Source organism: Alnus glutinosa, chromosome 2 (genome assembly GCF_958979055.1).
Source record: "Alnus glutinosa chromosome 2, dhAlnGlut1.1, whole genome shotgun sequence".
Classification (NCBI taxonomy): domain Eukaryota; kingdom Viridiplantae; phylum Streptophyta; class Magnoliopsida; order Fagales; family Betulaceae; genus Alnus; species Alnus glutinosa.
In genome coordinates this window covers 8,232,427-8,255,615 of record NC_084887.1, presented here as the reverse complement: position 1 = coordinate 8,255,615, position 23,189 = coordinate 8,232,427, and the positions used below count along the sequence as shown (strand labels likewise).

At 35.3% G+C, this 23,189-nt stretch overlaps 2 protein-coding genes across 3 annotated transcripts in view; both read right to left on the bottom strand.

Annotated features, from left to right (window-relative positions):
- Positions 1–1,113: 1,113 nt before the first annotated feature.
- Positions 1,114–2,542, bottom strand: LOC133860853 (major strawberry allergen Fra a 1-E-like). The gene is made up of 2 exons (XM_062296483.1): positions 2,319–2,542; positions 1,114–1,615 (listed from the first exon to the last, which is right to left on the bottom strand). Exons 1-2 carry the CDS (start codon positions 2,488–2,490, stop codon positions 1,332–1,334), a joined length of 456 nt encoding a protein of 151 aa, XP_062152467.1. The 5' UTR covers positions 2,491–2,542; the 3' UTR covers positions 1,114–1,331.
- Positions 2,543–4,772: 2,230 nt separating this feature from the next.
- LOC133861156 (two pore calcium channel protein 1-like) overlaps positions 4,773–23,189 on the bottom strand; it is a 59,300-nt gene continuing 40,883 nt past the window's right edge. The window contains exons 10-24 of one of the 2 annotated variants that reach the window (XM_062296876.1): positions 19,777–19,838; positions 15,999–16,071; positions 14,374–14,439; positions 14,202–14,267; positions 11,822–11,879; positions 10,566–10,673; positions 10,253–10,316; positions 8,789–8,957; positions 8,275–8,339; positions 7,977–8,067; positions 6,956–7,042; positions 6,403–6,480; positions 5,528–5,565; positions 5,322–5,430; positions 4,773–5,096 (exon numbers count right to left, since the gene is read on the bottom strand). In XM_062296876.1, the coding sequence (XP_062152860.1) occupies positions 5,343–5,430; positions 5,528–5,565; positions 6,403–6,480; positions 6,956–7,042; positions 7,977–8,067; positions 8,275–8,339; positions 8,789–8,957; positions 10,253–10,316; positions 10,566–10,673; positions 11,822–11,879; positions 14,202–14,267; positions 14,374–14,439; positions 15,999–16,071; positions 19,777–19,838 (1,113 nt within the window). In that variant the 3' untranslated portion in view covers positions 4,773–5,096; positions 5,322–5,342. Of the gene's footprint in view, positions 5,097–5,321; positions 5,431–5,527; positions 5,566–6,402; positions 6,481–6,955; positions 7,043–7,976; positions 8,068–8,274; positions 8,340–8,788; positions 8,958–10,252; positions 10,317–10,565; positions 10,674–11,821; positions 11,880–14,123; positions 14,268–14,373; positions 14,440–15,998; positions 16,072–19,776; positions 19,839–23,189 lie in introns of both variants that reach the window. The other variant, XM_062296875.1, reaches the window with a different exon arrangement.

Genomic DNA, 23,189 nt, shown 5'->3' with positions numbered 1-23,189 from the left:
TTATAGCATGTGACTATGATTTTACTAAGCTTTATGTTTTGTGATGTAAGAACTTTATACTCGTGATCTTAAAAAAAAAAGTAAAAAAGAAAAGAAAAAAGTAATAGAGGTCTTAAAGCCATCGTTAAAAAGAGGAGAAAGGAGGTATTGGAGGATATGATAGGTATAGGTATAGGTCTAAAAGATATCTTGTTTAATTTGTCTATAAGCTACACAACATATATATATATATATATATATATATATATATTACAAACCAATTAATAGAGAGAATATGTCATAAAGTTACAAGCACTTTACATGACCATTAAACAAATATGCAATCTAATGGATACTACAAAGTCATGTGATACGTTTGTTCTCTCATTGGATGTCTCTTTTACATTGACTTTTTATATTTAGATAAAAGCAATAAAGCAAAAGGCAAGAAAATATCCACTATCTTTATATAAATCTAGCTCCTATAGGTAAAATATTTTATTGAAATAATGTAAGGTAAATGTAACGATTCATTCTCAATAACACAATATTATTCGCTTTTAACTCATCTGAACCAGACTTTCCAAGTCACCCATCCTAGTACTACTCTCGCAAAAACACGCTTAACTGCGGAATACTAATAGGTTTATGGCCATCACGGTTTTAAAACGCATTGTGTCAAGAAGGGTATGTTTATACATATAAGCACATCCTTATTCCCAGCGATGTGAGACGTCACAATAATTGACGAAGACAAGACTCGAACTAAAATTTTTTACTCTGATGTCATGTTAAATTATCAGTTGTCCCAAAAGCATAAGCTGATAGATCTAAACATGCTATCGCTCTCAGTTTGCATGGGCACGAGCCTTACTATCTTTTTGAGTCGCTTTCTATTTTGATCGAGAAGCTCAATGAACTTAAAAATGAGAACTTTTGGATCAATCTTATTGACACTCGAAGGGAACCGGATAAAAGACTATTAATTGAAGACGCTGGAGCAGCTCTAAATCATCTGCAGATCGCTCATGTTCATCATTTAATTATTTAATTAATATTCTAATAATCTCAATTCTTTTTTTAAAGCCCAAACATATATCTCTCCATTGATTTTGAGTCGTACATGTCAGGTCCAAAGGAAAAACTCATTTGTATGATATATATTGAAAGCAGAAGGCAAAGTTTAATTACATTCCCAACACCCCATATAGATTGTATTAACATGGGTTGAACATACATAAATATGATCAGACATTAGAATATAAACACACACATCACAATTATATAGATCTTATTCACCATGTCATCACATATAGAAACATATATATATATATATATGTATAGCTAGTAGCCTAGTAGCGTAGCTCAAACTTGTCAAACCACTTGAGGAATCCCAGAGCAGCATCCTTTGCCTTTTCCGGTGGAGGCGTCGCCGGAGTCAGCGGCTCAAACTCCGCCTTCCACTCAGCGATGCACATTTCATTTTCTTTTCCTTCAACAGGAACAAACGAGAAGGTAACCTTGTATGGATCGTACAGCCCTCGCAGCTCACCTCCGATGACACGGTATGTCACCGACTGCCCCATCTCCACCTTTTCTATCTTCTGAGTTGATTCTTTCACGTAGTTGCTGACAGCTGCGTGCCGCAAATATGCATCAGAAATGGTTTCCATTCATACGCATCCAATTAAGTAACACAAAATTATGGTCATATTTTTCATCATGCATGCAGTGGCTCTGATACAGTGAGTCGCAAAACTACTAAACGACACACAACTCGATCGTAACTCTTCCCAAAACCGAGAATTAAATCAAGAAATTGAGGTAAAATAGAAGAAAACATATATAAATTGCAGCCAATTAAGGCTGTCCAAATTAAGATTATATGATAAAAACACGTAATTAAAACGCCCTGTCGGGATCTCATTTGGATGAGAATCGCGATGAAACTACTACGAATAGTACAGTCGGTCGGTCAAACGAGCTACAGCCAGCCTTCCAACTAAATATCTCGGGCTTATTACTACTCGTTTAGACGAGGAGCGACTGTAGCACCGACCGAATTAATGCCTCAATTCCCTCGGACCGAACAAGGCTCAGTCCGGCCGGACAGTGGATATGGCCAATGGTTGTAGCAACTCTCTTATTGTACGTAGATCACTATAATATTATATTCGATTTCTGCTTAATTATGGGATACTAATTATCCCATTCTTTTCTTTTTTGGGAGATATGGGGATATGAGGAGAGCTAGAATATAGAAGAGTCAGTTGTTGCTGAAACAAGGTTTGAGAGAGAGAGAGAGAGGGGGGGGGGGGGGGGGGGGGGGGGAAGGTTACCAGGGCCGAGCTTGAAAACCCTCAAACTTCCGGGGCTACCATCTCCTTGTATGTATTCGGCTCCGGCAAGCATCTGAGGGTTTATTTTGCTGATGATATCGTTGTCTCTGTACATTTCCCATGCCTTCTCCGCAGGGATGTTCAGAACCACCTCTCCTTTCATGGAATTCATCTCTCTCTCTCTCTCCCTCTCTCTCCCCTTGGCTTAGCTTGTTTTGTGATTGATTCCTGGGGGCTTTAAATAAGGACACAAGGCTAAGAGACGCTCTGTCCACATAGAGATTTCTTTGGTAAAGTATAGTATAGTGAAGCCACGTACTTCTCCCTCTCTGTGTCATGTTTTTTGTTTGTTTATACTTTATACGTACATGATGTAATTCGATAGGAAGGAGGGTCGTCTGGTGCCTATAAATTCTTACAATTATATATATATATATATATATATATATATATATATATATATATATATATATATATAAATTAAATTAGGGTTGTGGAGCAAGAATTGACGTGAATCGAGTTATATTTTGATTTCAAAAGTAGATGCTAATATTCACTATCTATGGTCTACCTATATATATTTAAAGAAGAATTGATAGCACAAGCCTTGGAGTGTAGTGAAAAAGACAGAATTCCACTCATTTACAAGTGCAAAATAATGCCTTCAATTCTCATGGGATCAGGTTCCTAAATACTAAACCATTTCCTCGTATGCTTTTGGCCCCCAAAAAATAAACCAAAAAAAAAACCAAAAAGAAGAAGACCCCGTTTGGCAAACAACTCAACTCTCTTTTTTTTTTAAAAAAAAAAAAAAAATTCAACTTCAAAATATTCATACTTTTTATATCATATCAATAATTTTTTATTACTGTTTAAACAAAAAAATAATTAAAAAAAAACACCCACTAAAATACATAATTTTTTCTCCTTTTCTCATAAAATATTGAAAACTTATTTATATTTTATAGCATATCAATCACTTCTTATTATTACCACTTAAACAAAAATTTCACTGCAAAACTCTTTATCAAACATACAAGTGTTTTTTCGCAACATTTTAATTTACACCTTGAATTTTTAAACTGTAATTTTATTTTGTTTTATTTTTTATTTTTATTTTTTTTTCACTCTACTTCCATTCAAAATTAATTAACATCCTTAAAGGGTGACTCAATTAGATAGGGACCACGTTTCATAAAACGGAAGTCATTAATTCGAATCCTATTCCTGACCCTCTTGTGTGGACATATCACACAAAAAAAAAAAAAAAAAAAAGATTAACGGAGGCTCCAGTCCAACCCATCCATCGCCCTCCGCCCATCGGTAGTGGGCGTCCACTCACGTACCCCTTTATCTAATGGATGAATCACTATTCCCTTTTTTTTTTTTTTTTTTTTTTTTTTTTTTATTTATATATATATATATATATGTAAATAATAAAGCATTATTTCTTTTAACATGCGTATGTGACGTCACGTAACAAAATTGCTTAATTACTAGGCAATAACGGATTTTATTATATTTTATTTGTAGGTGGCAGTAACGGAATTAATGCCACTTAATTAGTTTTGGACAAAAGGGGAGCGAAAAAAAAGAAAAAGGGGGCCTAAAAAGTTATAAAACAATTTAAAAAACCCAAATAATAATTGAATTCACTTGAAAACTCAATAAGTTAATTTTTCTTTTCGGTACAACTGCGGAAGCAACACTAGTTTGTTGGGAGTAGGTTTTATTTTTTATTTTTTATTTTTTTTAAAAAGAAAAAAAGAAAAAAAAAGTGGGTGTAGGTGTTTTCAGTTCTTGCTTTCACTAAAGGTGTGCGTAATTTGTCATGGGAAAAAGAAAAATAATATTTTTGCATCCCCTATATATTTATAGTATATTTCATTTTTAAATCCACATTTATATTTATGGGAGTCTGAGACCTACATTAGATCCCACAAATTCAATAGTAAGTTTAAAACTTGATTGGTTGAAAATGTACAAAAAAATACATAAAAGATGGAGGTATATTATTTGTTGGTAGGTGATTTCAACTACCCAATCATGGGTTTCAAGCTTTAAGGCCACTTGTCATGGGCTTGTTCCGGGGTTCGAGCTTATGAAATAATAAACCCAAAAGAAGAGAAAGAAATACTATTTCGTAAATTGTTATGTGACTGTGACTGATGTAAATGTGAAATTTAACCCTTATTTTTCTTCTTTTTACAAAGTTCTTACAGATCCAAAGGTAAAACTCCTACGCCATTCCAATTATATGATAATCGTTTAACTGTCTACTAAATAACATTACTATAAATAAAATAATTTTAGACTTTTAGTTGATGTCACATACCAGTTATCGATTTTGTATGTGGCTTTCCCTAGCGTAGTCATCAAGCATCGGCTATCTCAAGTGACTGAGATTTTCTATTATTAGGCTATTCGAATTTCTATAAACATAGTAAGAGTGGGTTGTAGAAATATGGACAGCCTAGGATTATACAATAATATGAAAATTGGTTATAGTAATAGAAATACAATTCCAAGCAAAACTGCGTTGGTAGCACAAAAAACTTACAAAAAAGAAAAGGCAGGGCTTTTGGAGATCATAGAATGTGTATGCTCACAGAATTTAAGCAGCCTGCCAAACAGTAAGAGCATCTCAATGTATTTCTCATACCAAGGTTGTGGAGAAAATGTCTGCATAAACCACTCCCTAATTGAAGCAACAGCATGGCTCCTTTCCACCAAAGATCCACAGCAAGTGGGGAATTGAAATGCCTTCAATTTTCTCCTCTATAGTTTTACCAGACAGAATGGCGATGGGTTAGCAATTGCAATGGCTAGCAAAAAATCTGTGAGCAGTACTGTCACCATGCAATTATATGAAGAAACAGAAAAGATCTCACTCGAAATTCACAATAGCAAATCAAATGGGATAACAAAATGTCGATTTTATAGTCTCATAAACTGATCAAATGTTTGCTGAGTAAAAGATTTTACTAGGTCTAATTCAGTTACCAAGATTGGAATGGAGCGAAGTTATATATTGGAGGACTGCGGTTTATCGAGCTCTGCGCTCAACATATGATGAAGAAGAACATCGACCCTCTGGCTCCGTGTTTTTGTGCTGCATCAAGCCAAAAGAATGAGACCGGGCTGGTGTTAACATAAACAAATGAATGTAAATAGAGCTTTCCAAAGTGAGAACAAGTTGGTGTAAATACCCAACAGATCGTCGATGGTCCTTTCCGCTATCCCCTTCCTAGATTGAGAAGGGAAAAAATAATTAAGATTCAAACACTTGGGTAGAACTATGAATATGAACTGGTGAGAGATCAAAAATATTGGAAACCACAGTAATGGGAAAGAAAAACTGCTACAAGCAACAAACATGGTAAAGGCAAGAAAAACTTTATTATGGTTCAATAAGATTCCAATTGAAATATTTTGTGCAAGCTCTAATTGTATGATGCTCAAAAGAATATGCCTAGGAAAGAAAGAAAGAAAGAAAAAAAGCTCCGTTTAAAAGAAACTAAATCGAGTTCAGTGACAGTTTGTGCTACTAGGGGATCACTCTTTTAGACAAAGTGAGGACAATGCAACTTACATGGTCACCATATTATTTTAAAAATTCACAGGCAATTTGTTAGGAAATTCTAATGGAGGTGATAAGTTGTGAGAATAACAATAATGATTTTAGTATTTCTATTAATCTGCAAACAATATTATTATGTAATTTCATGTCCCTTGATAGCACAAGTTGCAAAAAAAATCTAGATATCAAGAAACTCTCAGGACACCAATATGGTAATGCTGAGCAATTTGCGGCAGAATCTAACATGGCCATTATTAACAGTCATCAAAGCTTTGAGCTTGACCTAGGACTTAATTGCATTTTCATCTTGAGTAGTATCTGTATACATTCCTCTTGACTAATTAGATGACTTTAAAACCAAGCAGCATGCTTATCAAAGAATTTTTTTAAATATATATTTAAGTAAAAAGGGAATACATTTATCTAAATCCTGATCACTTTTTAACACATGGACCTGGCAGTCTAATTTTCCATAGTAATAAAAAGTTCAGAACAGCTACCAACCTTGTCCTGTTCTGTACATTTTTCTGATGACTCGAGCTCCATTTCAGCAAAGAATGCCTCCAAGACAAAAGCTACAATCTGAAATTGCATAAAAAACAAACTTCACTTAATGACCCTGTCCGCAATCACATGTAAAATCTTAAGGATGGAACCAGGGGCCCTCAGCTAACCATACCAAACCAACAAAAACTGGTTGCACAGGTTCAAAGTTATGGGCCATTATAAAGTTACTATTTACTACATGAATTTAGATCAAACAAAATCATAAAGATATATTTCAACTCCGGGTTTAGTCAGTTCAGAAAATGTGTTACTGCAGCATCTATTTGAAGAAACAAGTTGCTCTATCCCATAAATTGCAAAACAATCAAATGGAGGGCATTTTGCTTCTGCAACATTAAGATAAGAAGCTAATGAGCTGTAGCTCAAATAGCATCTTCTCTCTTTGTAGTGGGTTCAAAACCCACTGAGTGTCTCTGTAACTTACCTAAAAAGAAAACACAAAGATATATCAAGATAAAAATGATATACTACAGTGTTTAATAAAACTTACCAAATTCAAAAGCAGTAACACAGTTATCAAGTAGAAGCTGACAAAATAAGCAACGGTCCACCAAGTTCCTGTTAATTCCTTGTAGCTCTGAAATGGTGAAATGCAATTAATTGATGACTTAAACGTGTAGGTTACAATTACCATTCAACTTTAAATAATCAACCCATAAAAGTAATAGCACAGAATTAAGGATGAACTGCTGAAAACAACTTAAAAATGCTTGAACATCTTATATAGTCCAAATATCAGCTGTATGTACCACATACAGTTCTCTAACATTTTAAATAATACAGATGTTTGCTATGGAGAAACTTGTATAAAGCAATGCTTTTTTCGCTAAGCTAGTAACTTCATTGAACCAAAAGGGATTGTAGCCTTGACACTGGGCCACACACAATATGTGGGTCCTGCCAGGTAACCTGAATACTTTAAAAGGAGGGGATTCATGTCAGACACAACAGTTTCCTATGATTCCTGGACATGCATGTCGCAGATGTGCCAAGAATATGGTCGCATCACTGTGACTGACTTTGCGTTGCGTCAGGTTCTCACGATATCAAGTTTTGTACAGTGTAAATTTCTAGACTTTCTGATACACAGAACCAGACTGTCCATTAGATGGGGCCTACATTAAACCCATGGGTCCTACATGGGATTGACATGCTTGGATGGTCTAGATCCATGCAACATTTTTAATGCAAGGCCAAATCCCAAATCAATAGTCATGGTTTTCAGACTTCCTATTCATATATTTGGGATAGGTTCACAGAGTTGCCAACCTATTACCAGCTCTCTTACAAATAAACCAGTCAAATCTTCTGTCACTACACAGAGAATCGGAAAAGCCCAGATGCTCATAATCACGTGAAAATATACAAGAGAAGCAGAAGTTAGAGAAATTCCCTGCTAGTACTCCATCGGGACATATATCATAAGAGAACAGCTCAGTGACTATGCAGAAAAAGATGATAACGCAGGACAATATACAAAATTTATAAATAATTGCTCAAAGCAGTCATACCTGCATCCATATGTGCCAGTTTCCCATGACTACCAAATTGAAAAGTGTCACCATCCCATTTGGGTAGTCATTGAAATTGAAAAGTAAATAGCTCATTTTGTCAAGAAAAGTGAGTGAAGAAATTGAGATTCACCCTTGCAGGAGCAATAAACAAGTTAAAAGATTATTGATATTAAAATCAAATAGAATTTTCCTATAATTAGCCAGTTCATCAATCTCATGCAGAGAGGTATCAGTCATGCGATGGCTGGATTAAATCAAAATCTAGGAAAGAGTTCCATCAGTTAATAAAGGATACTCATCATCAGCAAGATCTGTTCCTTCCAAAGTGGCATTTCCAGCATTGACAATCCCACCAAAGATCTAGAAATTAAATGGGAAAAAAAAATTGTGAAGCATATTGTAACAGTAACATAAAAGGGAAAGGATTCAATTCTATACACATAACAATCAGATGTCTGAAAGATATGCCATGTCAACTGTCAATCTCTAAGATGTAGAAGGCATGAAACCTTTGACACAAGGGCTAAATCAATCATGTATAAGGATGACTCCACACTAGGTATTTCTTTTAAATCTGCAAAAATACATAACAAGAACAGATTTGGGACACACACACCCAAAAAAAAAAAAAGCTCACTACCAAATTTACTGAATGAAGAGAAAATGGGTCACAGTACAGGTTAGAAAATTTTCTTTTACTTCCCATTCCAACAATGGAAGCACAAGTTAACAAAGAAAGAACGATGGTTGAAAAGGGCATCTTTATATTAATGAATTACTTTCTTTAAGTGAAAGGAGAAAAGATTTACCTGTACGCCAAGAGAGCAATAAATACATAGGACACAAAATAAGGTCCCAAGGTATGGCATCAAACTTGGTATAAGGGTTATGAAAGTGGCAATGAAGGCACGGTAACGCTTTACATACATCAGCAGCCTTATTAACCTTAACAATCTTGCAAGGAGAAGGTAGCGAATCCTGTTGATATTAAAGCAGAAGTACTTGTCAATATGTATTCGTAGATAAGAAATGCTTAAAAACGTATGACAACCATAAAAGTACAGTATCAAACTTATCATCAACTTCACATTTTATGCACAGCAGAAGAAACAAAAGTGAGTGATGATAAAATAGGGGACCTCATATTTTCATCCGCAAATATAAGTCAAAGCATTCTCATCTAAGATACAAGCTGGTGAATCATCTATTTGTATGATTTCAAATTATAATTGTATTTTTCTTTCATATTCTTCCCACTATAAAATCGAAGGCAGCCAACAATCTCAGGGTCTAACTTGAAAAAACAATGTGATGAAAATGGGGTTGCCTTCATAAATCCTTTTTCAACTAATCAGAGTTGGGGTATCTTTTTTTGCCATTTTATCCTTTCTAAGATCATATTCTCCGCCAGCTCCTTGTTTAGTGCAGTTGAACTAAAGAAATTAGTTAATTAATTAAATGACACCAAGGATGTTAATCTTTTCTACTATGACCTTCAAAGATAGCAAAACTTGAAACCAGACTGATAATGGTTTTAGTTGATTTGAAGGCTTTGGATCAGCCCCACTGGCAACCGCAAAAATATTGGCTTTTGATTCAATTATGAATGCCTGTAGTCGTTTCCCAAGTTCACTCTCAACCAGATTTCAAGGTATACAAGTGATTTTTCCTGCCAAAATTGCATAGTATCTGAATCCAGTTTTATCAGCTACATCTAGTCCCAAATGTGGAAACATTGTCTCGAATGCAATATTTAGATGGGTAAATCCACATTAAACCTAGATGATAAAACTTCTTTTCTTTTTTTTTCTCTTTTTCTTGAGGATGAAGAAAAACTTCCATTCCAGATAAAACAAGAAGAAAATACACCTAATTATCCAGATCCAATCCTAAGAGTTTTATCACCAACAAAAGTGCTAGGGTTCCCTTATTTAAGAAATGTGCTTATTTGTAGCAATCCTTTACTTTAGAATACGAAACTACCCTGTCCCTTATATTTCCATTAGTCTTTCTTTTAACACCATCAACATTTCAATTATAGAATTGTAAATATCATTGAGAAGTGTCCTAATGTGAGAGCAATTTGACAAAGACAATGAGGAGGTCATTTAACATTATCCCAATAATCTGTCATCATTCCTAGACTAAAAATTCCCATTCTTCAAAATATTCTCATATAACTAATAAGCTCAATAGCAATTTAGGACAAATGAGGGGAAATAAAGCAATTTCGAATTATCCAGAACAAAAAAAACCAAAAAAACTTGTCCTACCATTCTCCATTGGAAAGAAAAGTTAGTCCTTCAGGGTTCACCAAAGTTAAGGTCTCTACAATAACTGCAGGCATAAGAATCATCTGTCACAGCAATGTAAATGCAAGCCAGAATAAAACGAATAAAACAAACCAGTAAAGCAAGGGATATTGGATCTATATAACAATCATATAAAGGGTCAATTTAGGAATGACAAAAGTAGTTTCTATAAATATTTCCACGTATCAAATACAATGCCTAGTGCATTTACCACTTTGCGTGATTCTAATTGAATAGTACTGAAAAAAAGGATGTTATCATCCAATCCAATTACCTATAATCCATGTGACCAGAAAATCAAAGCGGTTTTGGCCATCACTCCAATAATTCTTAAATCCAAATGAATAGACCTTTAGAGCCATTTCCAGTACATATATCCAACCTGGGGGATAAAATGACAAGAAAAAGAGACCCATTAATTTCAACAGAAACTGAGTGTCAACATATCAGACACTATTTGACTAGTGAGCCCAAATGCACACAGAGCAAGGAGTAAATAATTAAAACAGTTCTAGAGCAGGCTCATATAGATAACTCAAAAGAAGGGAGCAACCCAGCTGATTCAGACATATTTTATCTTATAAGCTCAATCTAGCTGCTATACACAAAAATTTAAGAGTTTCAATTATGGCTAACTCCAACACTGTACCTAAAACTCTCAAATCGTAAAACAGAGTTCTAGCCCAAGTCAAAAACTCTCAATAAAAGTAATTGCATTTCATTTTGCCATCACTGAAGAAGACTGACGAGACAGCTTTGAACACAATTGAACAGGTATTTTGAACAAAAGGGACAATATTTTCTTTTGTTTTCTTTGGAGCGAGTATGCATCAACAAGTCTACAAGTCAACCAAGCAGCACAAGAAACTGCCAGCAGTGCAATCAACAAGTGTGCTACTACTAGAATGCTAGGATGCTTATGTAAGTGAATGTGTCTAATCTAGTATTTATGTGGTGTGCTCGCCCTCACATGTGATATATAAAACCCTAAGCATATATTTGGTTCAAATATAATACACTTTCTTCTCTCACGTTAAGTACTTGACAAGGTATCAACATTCAGGAAGGCCACTTATATTGGTTTTAAGCATCAACAGCAATTGACCATCTCAAGCATTGGATATATTCATGTTTACAAGAGCTCCAACTCAAAATCCTTCAGTGGATCATTTCAAGCTCTCACCACTGACATAAATGGCCAATGACACCAATTGCTGGCTTAAAATATTGATCCACTAAAACCTTGTAACACCAATGAAAATGCACATAGTTATCTGCCAGGAAAACATAGTTGCTCTCTTAATCATTCATTTGACACAATAAACAGCAATTCAGACAAATAACAGCAAACCAAGACTAGTGGTGAAAAAATCCATGTTGCCAATCTTGATTGCCTGAACAATTCCAGATATGACTGCTAGAATTGCATCAACTCAGAAGCTCACCATAAACATCTTTAGACCATAAGTTGTTGGTTAGCAACAATTAACGTGTATAGGTGAAAATAGGTTACTCCTCAGCAACACTTACCAAAAACAACCTCTACCTCTTGCCACACCTTCTGAGCAGAATTATTTTCTATGTCAAGCTGCAATAAAATAAGTATTCCACATTAGCATGAACCATCATGAACGCAGGCTACAACTTAAATGAGCCACCTGGCAATCAATTGTTCAGGAGCCAGTAATCAAGAACACACAAGCATTAAACATAACAATGATATGACCAAATACATGTTGTTTGGAGTAGGAATTTAAATGTGTGATTCTAGGTTCTTTCAATTTTCGGTATTGTCTAGCAAGAATCTGGACAACTATCTCCACTAAGGGAGCATTGATTAAAAAGGATTCCTCTTCCCTTTCCAAGAACGTCAGAGGGATGTATTATGTTTCATTTTAGTGCCAAAAGAACCTATCATCTATAGATGTAGCTGGTTTAGATTCCCTCCCTGCCTCCCTCCCTCGATCATCTGAAAAGAATGGCCATTAGTATTGTAGTTCGAAATCAAATAGACCAGGTTTCAGATGGTAGATGTATTATTGATTTCCTTAATCTAAAACCTAACTGAAAACACTGAAAGGTGTCTTTGTTAGTTAACACGGAAAAAAATTCCTTTCTTAAGGCATGATTATGGAGGGATCAGCATCTTATTAATGCAGAACATCCTTTGGAATATGAAACACTGCTGCGTCCACAGCTGACAAAATATGGAAAAAAGAATGGCCAACTGCTGTAATCATGAGCAGCTGAAGCAATAATCTAGTCACAAGCTAGGCCAAAAAGGAAGATCTGATACAATTTACAAGACAGTTCTGTTGAAAATTGGTGAGTTTAGTAATTTGAAGACATGACGCTCACGTGAAGCTGTGTTTGATACTAGTTTGAACACTTGGATAAAGATTCACCAACAATCCAAAACAATTGGAGAATTACGAGGGTGTAAAGCATTTTTGACCAAAAAATAAAACTTACACATTATTATTATGTTGATATTTCTCAGAAACTATGGTTATTCTGCAAGTGTAAAACCCTAGAACATAGATTAATATACATGTCTATTAATAAAATTTCACAAGAACAATGTAGATATCCAAGTCCCCTAGTAAAGATTTTTGGAAGTTGCCATGTCTGACAGCCTTTTTCCATGATGAAATCAATACTTACTGTTGGGAATTCGGCCGGCAGTTAAGGCCCAGCCCATTATCTCTGTGAACAATCAGAGTCCACTACTGGGTTTCACCTCTTGAAGCCCATAGCCGATCAATGTCAAGGCTTCAATCCGAGTCCTTGAGCCCGATCGGCAAGAAATCATTCTGTTAGTGAAGTATTTGGGATTCGATTCTATTTCCCGCGAAATCCGGGATCCTATCGCCAGCTCGCAAGAAGTAGAAGTCAAAGGCAATCTCCACGCTATATCCAGAATCCACGACTTGGGGGGTACAGAGATCACGTCAGTCCGAGCGACACTCGTACCACACCCTGGATCCCATGATTTGGGGGTATGAATAACATCTCTCCACTGACATGTAACGTTTGGCCAAGCCAGCACCATTCCCCCAATCCTAGGATTTGGGGGGTACGAGGATAAGCTCCATCAACAGCGAGCCACTATATATAGAGGTAAAGGGACTTTTTTTTACTATTTGACTCTTAGCAAAAGGTCAATTGTGATATTGTCATTATCCACTTCAAGAGTGATAACTGACTTAGGCATTAGAGAGCTATCTCCCGACGGCCCACTCCAACAAGCTCTTGTGCCTGACTGTTTTCTCTTTTGCAGGTGCGGACACGTCACCAATCGGAAATTGTCCTAACACTTACATTTGTCTCTAGAATATAAATTATTCTTCTCGAATTGTGATGTTAAAGGTTCTATAAGTGCTGCCTCTTGAGAAATGTTCTGAATCCTATTTGTGTGGCTTTTATCCTATTTTATTCTCTACTTTTAGAATACTTAAAGAAGGCCCTCCAGGCATAGGGTGGGGGAAGGGAGTGGGAAAAGGCCAATGAAGAACCAAATGTCAAACCCCACAGACAAATAATTATGACCATATGAGATCTGTTTCATTTGAAACGTGCAGTGACGGAATAAAATTAATTCTATACTACAAATGATGAGCCTTGACGATGGATTGCATCCAGAAATCACATCCTCATTGAGAAAATGAAAGTTTAATTATAGCATTAACATCATACAACTTGTGGCATCCGACAAGAATATCAAAGCTAAATTTGATCCATAAAAATGAGAAAAAATCCAATTCAATTAACCCTATATGTTAATCAGGGTAGCAAATATAAAACAGTAGTTCTATTTAAATGAAATCTGTACCGTTGTTTCAACAATAACAGTAAGTAGATTCAGTATAAGAATGAAGGATACAATGTATCCAAATTTGGCATTCCGTACAAAGCTTTTCAACTTTTTGGAGAAGGGTGAATGGTAGAATGAAGGAAATCTTTCAAAGCAAGATGGCTGCAACCAAAATGCATAGTATGTCAGCATCAAGGTTTTATTACAAAGATCTTTAACCCAAAAAGGAGCTTCCTAATGTTGCAGATCTACAGCAGTTTGGACTTACAGAATCCTCCTTCTGGAACTTAAGAGCAATGGCATTGCAAAGGTCAGCAAATTCATCCAAGTTGATCTACAGGTCAACAAGATGAAGTCAAGGAAATAAATCAGAGAAATACACAAAATAAATAATAGTTACCATACAAATGTCTTTTATAATATCCATCCCTACAAAACATAAAAGGACAAGAAAAACCAAAACCAACTTTTTACTAAAGGTTGCATCACTTGTAGTCCTTTTCACTGAAAATAAGCCGAATTACTTGGGAGAGACAGTAATTGGTCAAAAATCATGATTGGCATTCCAGATTCGAGATTGTTGAAGGAATTCAAGCTATAGGATATGAGAACACGGACTCTCAAGCAAAGGCAGAAATAATCATGTAGTGGTAAGCAAATGGTGAACTGATACACTTGATGAAATAGGTTGATAAATCAAACTTATATCACCAAAAAGCTCAGTTATTGCATTGTTCTTTTTATTCTTCCAGCACATCTAGAAGATCAAAGTTCTATATCAAAGTGTGAAAAACATCTCTATCTGGTAGGGAGAAAAATAAGTGGATTGCCAGTTTTTACTGTTTGGCAGGGGGAAAAAAAGTTAAGGGATAAAAAGCATTTTCAACCAACTCCCACAAATGTATTATCCAACCAGATAATGGAATGAAGAAAAATCTTTGCCAATTTACCAATTTATGAATTGCAACTCCAAAAGATCAATACATAGGGTATAAAAGTTCTCTTTCTTTCCTAGATTATCCTATTTCCATCCTATCATCCTTCTCCACTACCCATCAAGGAAATTGTCATCCTTTTTCCATGTGTCCAACTTTCCATCCCTACTACCATACAAGGGAAAGCAACATCCCTTACTCTTAACTTTTCTATCCAACATTTTCCATCCTTACACTTTTAAATCCCTACCAACAAAGAGAAACATTAGGTCCCACCATTAATCAAAAAGAGGGTAGAGATCAATAAGATATAGCGAAAGCATTGCTGAGCTTTCTACATTGGCAATATTCTTGAAACAATAGGGGGTAATGAAGCTCTTTCAGGCCAGAATGTATTTGAGGATCACCTTCTTCATTTTTTGGATCTCTAGCTAACTAAATAATAAAAAGAACTAACTTCTTGGAGGTTTGTTCGAGGAATGTGTGAATAGTTTCAACATATGGAGGCAAGTATGTCCTCTTTTTTAAAATGGCACAAAAAGCTGCTTGTTTTGAAATACAAGAAGCACTCTACAACTAAAATGTATTTTCCTTGTATTTAAAAATATTACAAACTAATAGCATATCTTTATGTGCATCAAAGGGTACTGCATTGTTAACAAACATATCTATGACACCCCAAACATATATGATTAAACTTTTTTTCTTTTGAATGAGTGAGTTTTTGTCCCAAGAGAGAGGGGGAAATTGAAACTAGTGGCTTCCGTTTCATGAGGCGGGGTCCAAGCCGATGTGCTACCCTAGGGATTTAAAGAATCAAATGTAGAATTATAACAATAAGAACACAATTTTTAGAAAAGTATTGGATTTTTCAAACAAATGGCGAATGGAAAAGAAAATAAAAAATAATAGTTTACAAGAATTTCGACTAATCAAGAGCTTAAGTAAATGAATATACCTTGAAGTCATGACTATCATCCAGCTCATCAAATATCAACTCAAATTCTTCTCTTGATATTGGTGGCAAAGTCCTATATGGAATTTATATAAGACATCCTTCAAGATTCACAAAATCAATGTCACAAGCAAGCAGTACAAATATTGAATGCTATAATTAATATAAGAGCCTTCATTTCATAATAGAAGCTGATCTCTTGTGGAAAGAGCCGATGTAGTCCAAAGGCAAGAGGGAGCTCCTGAATTTGCAACGCTCCATCAATTATGGCAACGTTGAAGCTTCTTCTAGGCGTAGGAAAGGCAAGGCTTACATGATGTAGGGTTGTAAGCTTTGGTGGGTTTTGTGGGTTGTATTGAGGGCCCTTGGTTTTTTTCCTCCCGTTCTTGTTTGGGTTCCTTTGTGGGTTGTTTTTAGGTGTATCTTTCAGGTTCTAGGGTTTAGGTTTTGTGGGTTTTGTTGGGTTGTGGCCCTTGTGGGTTAGCTGTGATTACTCCTATGTATACTTTCTGTGTACTAAGGGGTGTCTTACGCCTTTTTCTTTAATAAAATTTTGCTTACTTATCAAAAAACACATGTTAGTAGTTGTTTTGCTAGACCACAGATCCAACGTCAATCACAGAGATTTAAAATGAAAAGTGGTTCACTGAGATTCTAATCAGGATGTCATGACTGAAAAGCAACAGCTAATGGTTATGGAATCACTTGCTGAGCCGATGAAATATATATAAACCACATGTTAGTAGTTTCTTTGCTAGACCACAGATCCAATGTCAATAACAGAGGCTTAAAATGAAAAGTGGTTCACTGAGCTTCTAATCGGGATGTCATGACTGAAAAGCAACAACTAATGATTGTGGAATCACTTGCCTTTAGGCTGCCTCCTGATCCTTTCTCCACCTAGGGTGGTCTCTCACAGCTTCTTATTTTTATAACTAAACTTCGTATATTAGAATATTTTGTTTGAAAAAGGAGTCCGCAAATGGTCTTTTTTTTTTTCTTTTTTTTTCTTTTTTTAAATTTTTTTTTTAAGATAGGTAAGAAAAGAAATAGAATTAAAAAGTGTAAGGCACCCTTAAGCATACATGGAGTATACAAGAAGGACACCAAAACAAAAGAAAAACAGAAAACAAATGAAGAAACCCGAAAAAACCCAAAAAACAAAAGCAACCCCCAACCCTACCACAAAAACGCAAAGCCCTCAAAGAACCTGGGTTACTTTAGACAACAGCAAGGGCCCTCTTGCCACTAACCTGACTAGAAACAACACCCGTAGCAAATGGTCAAATATAAATCATCCTTACACTTTAAGTGGTTTAAAAAGAAGGCTTCCATGATTGGACAACAGAAAGTCAAGAGATTGTTTATAGAAATTGTGCAAAGTCAATGGATTTATTTTAGAGGATGAAACTGGTAGTATGTAATATATTTGTTTTTATGAATAATAATTTATTAGAAGAAGAGGCCAAGCCCTTGTACACGAAAAGTACACGAGAGACAACCACCCTACTGGTGTCTGAAATCTAAAAAGTTAACAGTACCTACAAGATTTGAGGAGAAATTAGGAACATAAGCTACAGCCCAATCTAAGAGAGATCTCAAGAAGGAGGATTTTAAACAAAGCACATTAGACTCGTAGTCCGCAAATAGGTGCCGATTTGTTTCTCTCCAAATGTTCCACATTAATAGTGCATGAATAACTTTCCAAATGGCCCCATTTGAATGTCCCCGTCCTTGAGTCTTCCAACAATGTAGCACCCCTAGGATATTGCTAAGCATGACCCACAAAACTCCAAATAAGTTTAGAACAAGGTACCAAAGATCACTAGTAAACTCACAATCGAGGAGGAGGTGATTTACAATCTCCTCGTTCTTTTCAGGCTGTAACGAGTTATAGTAGTTCTTCACTTGAAAGCCATGATTGCATGCTGGGGTCCACAATCAAGGCTCTGACTGCAAGTTTCATTGTGAACACTGCACCAGATCCATTGGGGCGCCATCTTCGCCGTCGGATGGTGAAGAAAGATTGGATCCTCTTCCTTCACAAGAACTTTCCCATCACGAAAAAAAGTGATGACCCATCCAGAATTGTGAATAACTTTTTCCTAATTTTAGTGAAAGATTTTTGTTTGTTGTAAATTCAATTGGTGTTAGCGAATATTGAAGGAGTTGGAGATTTAGCTCTATTTGGTTTCCGAGAAAACGTTGACAAAAGAAATGAGTGTAAGGTTTTCATGTTGGGATTTTCATTGTTTTCAATCCTGGAGAATGAAACAAAATGTTTACCGCACCGAGATAGTTGATGTCTTTGGGTTGTTGAGTTTGAATTTTTTTTTCAAATATTATTATTATTATTTATCTTTCATTTGTCTTCAGTTTTCTCGGCGACCAAATAATTGGTAAGAGTTTTATTTATTTATTTATATAAATTTTATAACTTCTTAGATGTAAAAATTTTGATTCTTTCATGTCTGATGTGGTGCTTTGACATTTCAATTGGATTTAGTTTCTAGATAACTGTGGAACTGAATTCATTTGTTCATTGTTGAAAGTTTCATGGTGGTGTGGGAATCGACTATGTAGGATGATTATGAGGCTGAACACGAAAAGTATGAGGAAAAATTGAAGAAAGAGGGTTTTTCTTTTCTTTTTTATTTAGGAAAATGAGGGTATTTTCAACATTTCATCCACTAAAAACCCCAGTGCATAATTTTCTGTCAGAGAAGATAGAAATGCCTAACAGATGGGCAATATTGCAAAAATCAGAAACTTTGTGGGGGTACATTGTTACTTTTTAAACATTGGAGGCAAAATCGAAAAAGCGACCTAACTTCAAGGGAGTAAAATGTATTTTTCCCTAAAAAATTAAAATCCTCCAATAACTTCTACTTAGCGCATTCCTACTCTATTGATAAATTACTTTGAACAAAAAGCATATGAATCCAAGTATTTTCATACAACATGAACGCTGAGCAGGCATGCAATGATCCTTGGACCAAATGACATCTCCTTCCCCTACAGGTGGAGGGTGGACCTTTAGATTCAATCCCATGCATATGGGTGAGTTGTATTAAACTACCAGAAAGTTGGCCAAGAGCTACAACCTTCATTTATGGAAAGCAGAGGAGCTTTGAAATGTCTCAGGTCAAGTTAATAATATTTTCTTCTACCAGAATTTAAAAAACGTAATCTATCATCTGTAATTTGAAAAACTGTAGCCTGGAAAATCTACACAATTATTTGGAAAATAAATAAAGTGTGGTTCTTCCTGTTCCTCATTATGAGTTTTCCTTTCTCTGGCAACTCGGAGAGGACAGTACAGTAGATTTAAGAAAAAATCAAGTTCCTATTTATACCTTCAAAAACATTGGGTTATCTACTGCCTACTGACATGCGCCGTGCATCGGTAAACGAGGAAGGAAAGCAGTTCCATGCTGAAGAGTTATTATGCAAAATGTAATTAAGAGGAGAAAACGAGCATTTTTTTTAATGGAAACTGGGACGGGAGAACATTTACAAAAACCAAAACCAGAGAGCATACATTCCACTGCCGCATAGGAAGCCATTCTTTGTGATTGTTTTCTAAAACTGTTCTTTGTATTTTTAGGAGAGGAGTCTATTTCGCTTGGCACCAATAAAGAAAGGAGGACACAGTAATCCTCACTGTAGCCTTCCATTCTCACCGTTCTATTAACCAACAGAATTTCAAAAAAGACACAACAATGGAATGGTAAAAGAAATAAATCTGAATGCATGTTAAAGATAGAGCTGCCATTAATACCTGTATTCATTCAGTTCCTCAAACAGTTTAATACATTGCTCTTTATCAATAAATCCACGATTCTGTTCAAGCACAAAAAAAGGACTCAAAAATAAATAAATATTTAATGTCCAAAATAACAAATGCAACCATATTTAAATTCCAAAGAAATTAAGCTAAACAAGAAAAATAATCATGGTGCCAGGAAGACAAGAATCACTTTCTTACTAATAAAATGAACTCTCTGCTGGGAAAAAAAAGGTTGACAACATGCATGACAACAGAAGGGCTACATTTTTTTTTTGGGGGGGGGTGGTGTTGGGGAATCATTATACGCACATAAAAATTTGCCCATACATACAATAAATTCAGAGCGCCGGTATTTTAATGTCTATAGACAGGCCAATGGATCCAACCAGCAGTATCAATTATTTTTTTCATACACAAGCCTGTTAGATAAACATATCATTCCAAAAAACCATAATTTTTTTTCCCTATCTTCATCAACTAAAGCCACAAACAAAGGGCTCGAAATCAACTCTTAATAATAATACGCCCTCCATCTCGCAACACATGAAAGTTTTCAAATGACACGCATTTTAAAAAAACAAACACTCTTCCAAAAAATTTCTTAAATAGGTCCAGAAATGTGAGTGAAATTTGACAAAAATAAATTATTTAACCACAAATAAAGGGCTCAAAATCAAATATTATTTTAGATCTTATTATGTTTTAGATTTCATACACCTTTAGGGGGATAGCTTCTCTTGTATACTTTTCACGTATGAGGGCATTGCCTTTTCTCTTTAATAAATTATTATTCATAAAAAAACAAAAAAAAACAAAAAACAAAAAACATAGGGCTCGAAATCAACTTTTAATTTAAAAGACAGTACTCCATCTATCCTGCAACAAACGGAAGTTTACAAATAACATGTGTTTTAATAAAACAAACATTCTTCTTTAAATGCTCTTAAAATGGGTGAAGAAATTTGAATTCAATTTAAAAAAAAAAAAAAAAAAAAAAAAAAAAAAAAAGGAACAGTTCAAATTTAAGGGCAATATGGTAAGTTAAAAGGATAAAACTTTCATTTTTGGAAACTTTCACTATTTTGGGATGGCCTTAAAAAAAAGGGATAAATATCTAATTGGTACCTGAGTTTTCAACTTTTTTTTTTTTATACTTTAATTTTCATTTGTTTCATAGGAAGTACCTGAGTTTTGGGAAAAAACCAACTTGATACTTCTATTAACTTTTCCATCCAAATATTAACGGTTTGCCACGTGTTAACGTGGCACTATAAAAAAAAAAAAAAAAAATTGAAAAAAAATCTTTAAAAATTAATTAAAAATAATAAAATTTTAAAAATAAATAAATAAAAAGAAAATTGAAAATAAAAATAAAAATGGGGGTGCCTGGTCACCCCCATTGTGCCCTCCTAACTATCAACTGTGTCAATATCTGTCCCTAAACTACTAAAAAATGTCAATGTCCCCCTAAATCCAATAAAAGACAAAACTAACCCTAAAAAAGTTTCAATAAGACAAATATATCCTTATAAATTCACAAAAAAACAAAAAACAAAAAAACCAAAAAAAAAAAAACACTAGTTTCTCTTTTTTTTTAAAAAAAAATTTTGAAAGATAGAATAAAAAAAAAACAATTTAAATAATTAAATTAAAAATAAAAAAAATAAAAACGAGAAAAATGAAAATCCAAGGAGGTGGCCCAAACTTGTAATAGAACCCAATAACCCTTGCTGTATAATATATTCACCATGCTCATCTTAGTGAGCTTTGATTGATAATAGCATTTACAATATGTAAGATTAACTACAACTCTACCTCTTCTATGTCTTCATATTGAAGTATAACTCTTCCTCATCTATACATTGAGTTTGAGTTAGATTACAATGTCTTCCTATCTCTATCTCTTCATACTCTTATCTCTTTATCTCTTTATCACTAGACTCACGTATAGGATGAGAAGTGTCTTGAGGGATTTTGAGTCCTTTGATGATAAGTCATGTGCATTAATACCCTCCCGCAAGGTCAACAAGGGAGATCGAACTTTGAGCTTGATGACAAACCAAGTGGAGACAAGTGGTTTAGTTAGAACATCCACTAATTGGTCCAAGCTGGGAATGAAGAGAATTTCCAATGATTTATCAGCAAGGAGATCTCTAACGAAGTGGAAGTCAATTTCCACATGTTTTGTGCATGCATGAAATACAGGATTTACTAACATGTACGTAGCCCCAATGTTGTCACACCATAGTTTAGGTGGAGAAGGGAGAGAGACACCGAGTTCATGAAGAAAAGCTTGAATCCAAAGGAGTTTAGCAGTGGCGTTGGCAACCGCTTTAAATTCTACTTTCATAGAGGAGCGTGAGACGGTGGGTTGCTTCCTAGAGCTCCATGAAATCAAGTTTGAGCCAAGGAAGACACAGTAGGCTCCTATGGAGTGTCTACCATCTGGGCAGCCTACCCAATCTACCCGAGTAGGCTGGAGGCAAGTGGATTGCGAGGAGGAGCATGAGTATTGGAGTGAGAATTAGTCACACTTGGTTCTACAGAAGATGAATGGGAAGAAGTAAGCGATAGAGTTATATTTGATGCTACAGGAGGAGGTGTAGGACAAGTAGGAGTATGTGCTGGAATATGGAGAGGTGGAATAAAGAGAGCAAGTTGGGCAGCATAGGACTCAGTAAGTGATGATGTAGTGGTGAAGGGAAACATAGTTTCATGAAACACCACATCTCGTGAGATATACATGCGGCCAGACTCAATGTGATAGCACTTGTAACCTTTGTGGTTTGGACTGTAGCCGAGGAAGACACATTGTTTGGATCAAAGAGAATTTATGAGAGTTATAGGGGCGAAGATTAGGGAAGTATGCACACCCAAAGATTTTAAGGAAAGTGTAGTCAGGAGTGCGGTTAAAATTTTTTTGAAATTGAGACTTATTTTTCAGCCATAGAGTGGGCAACCTATTGATGAGGTAGCACAAAGTGAGACACGCCTCATCCTAAAAGGTTTTGGGAAGATGACTGTCAGCTAGAAGAGCCAATGTGGTGTCAATAAAATGATAGTGTTTTCATTCAACGCATCCTTGTTGTTGATGCGTGTGAGGACATGAAACGCGATGGATGATGCCAATGGATTGAAAATAGGTATGGAGGTTGTCATATTCGCCACCCCAATCTGTTTGCAAACTTTTAATCTTTGAATCTAGTAAGCATTCAAACATGGCTTGAAATTCGAGAAATGTGGGCATAACATCAAATTTAGATTGGATGGGAAAGACCATGTAAAACGATTGAAAGCATCTATGAATGACACATAATAACGATTTCCATTGTGAGGTCGCTTGCGTTCTTTGGAATGCCATTTTTAGTCGCTTCAGTCTGTCTTGGGTTAGAGAAATGATTGAG

Bases quoted from the DNA above. Each gene is read 5' to 3' on its own strand.
- LOC133860853 (XM_062296483.1), bottom strand. From the start codon at position 2,490: ATGAATTCCATGAAAGGAGAGGTGGTTCTGAACATCCCTGCGGAGAAG. The intron at 1,616-2,318 runs GTAACCTTCCCC...TGCGGCACGCAG, and splicing joins GGTTTTCAAGCTCGGCCCTG to CTGTCAGCAACTACGTGAAA.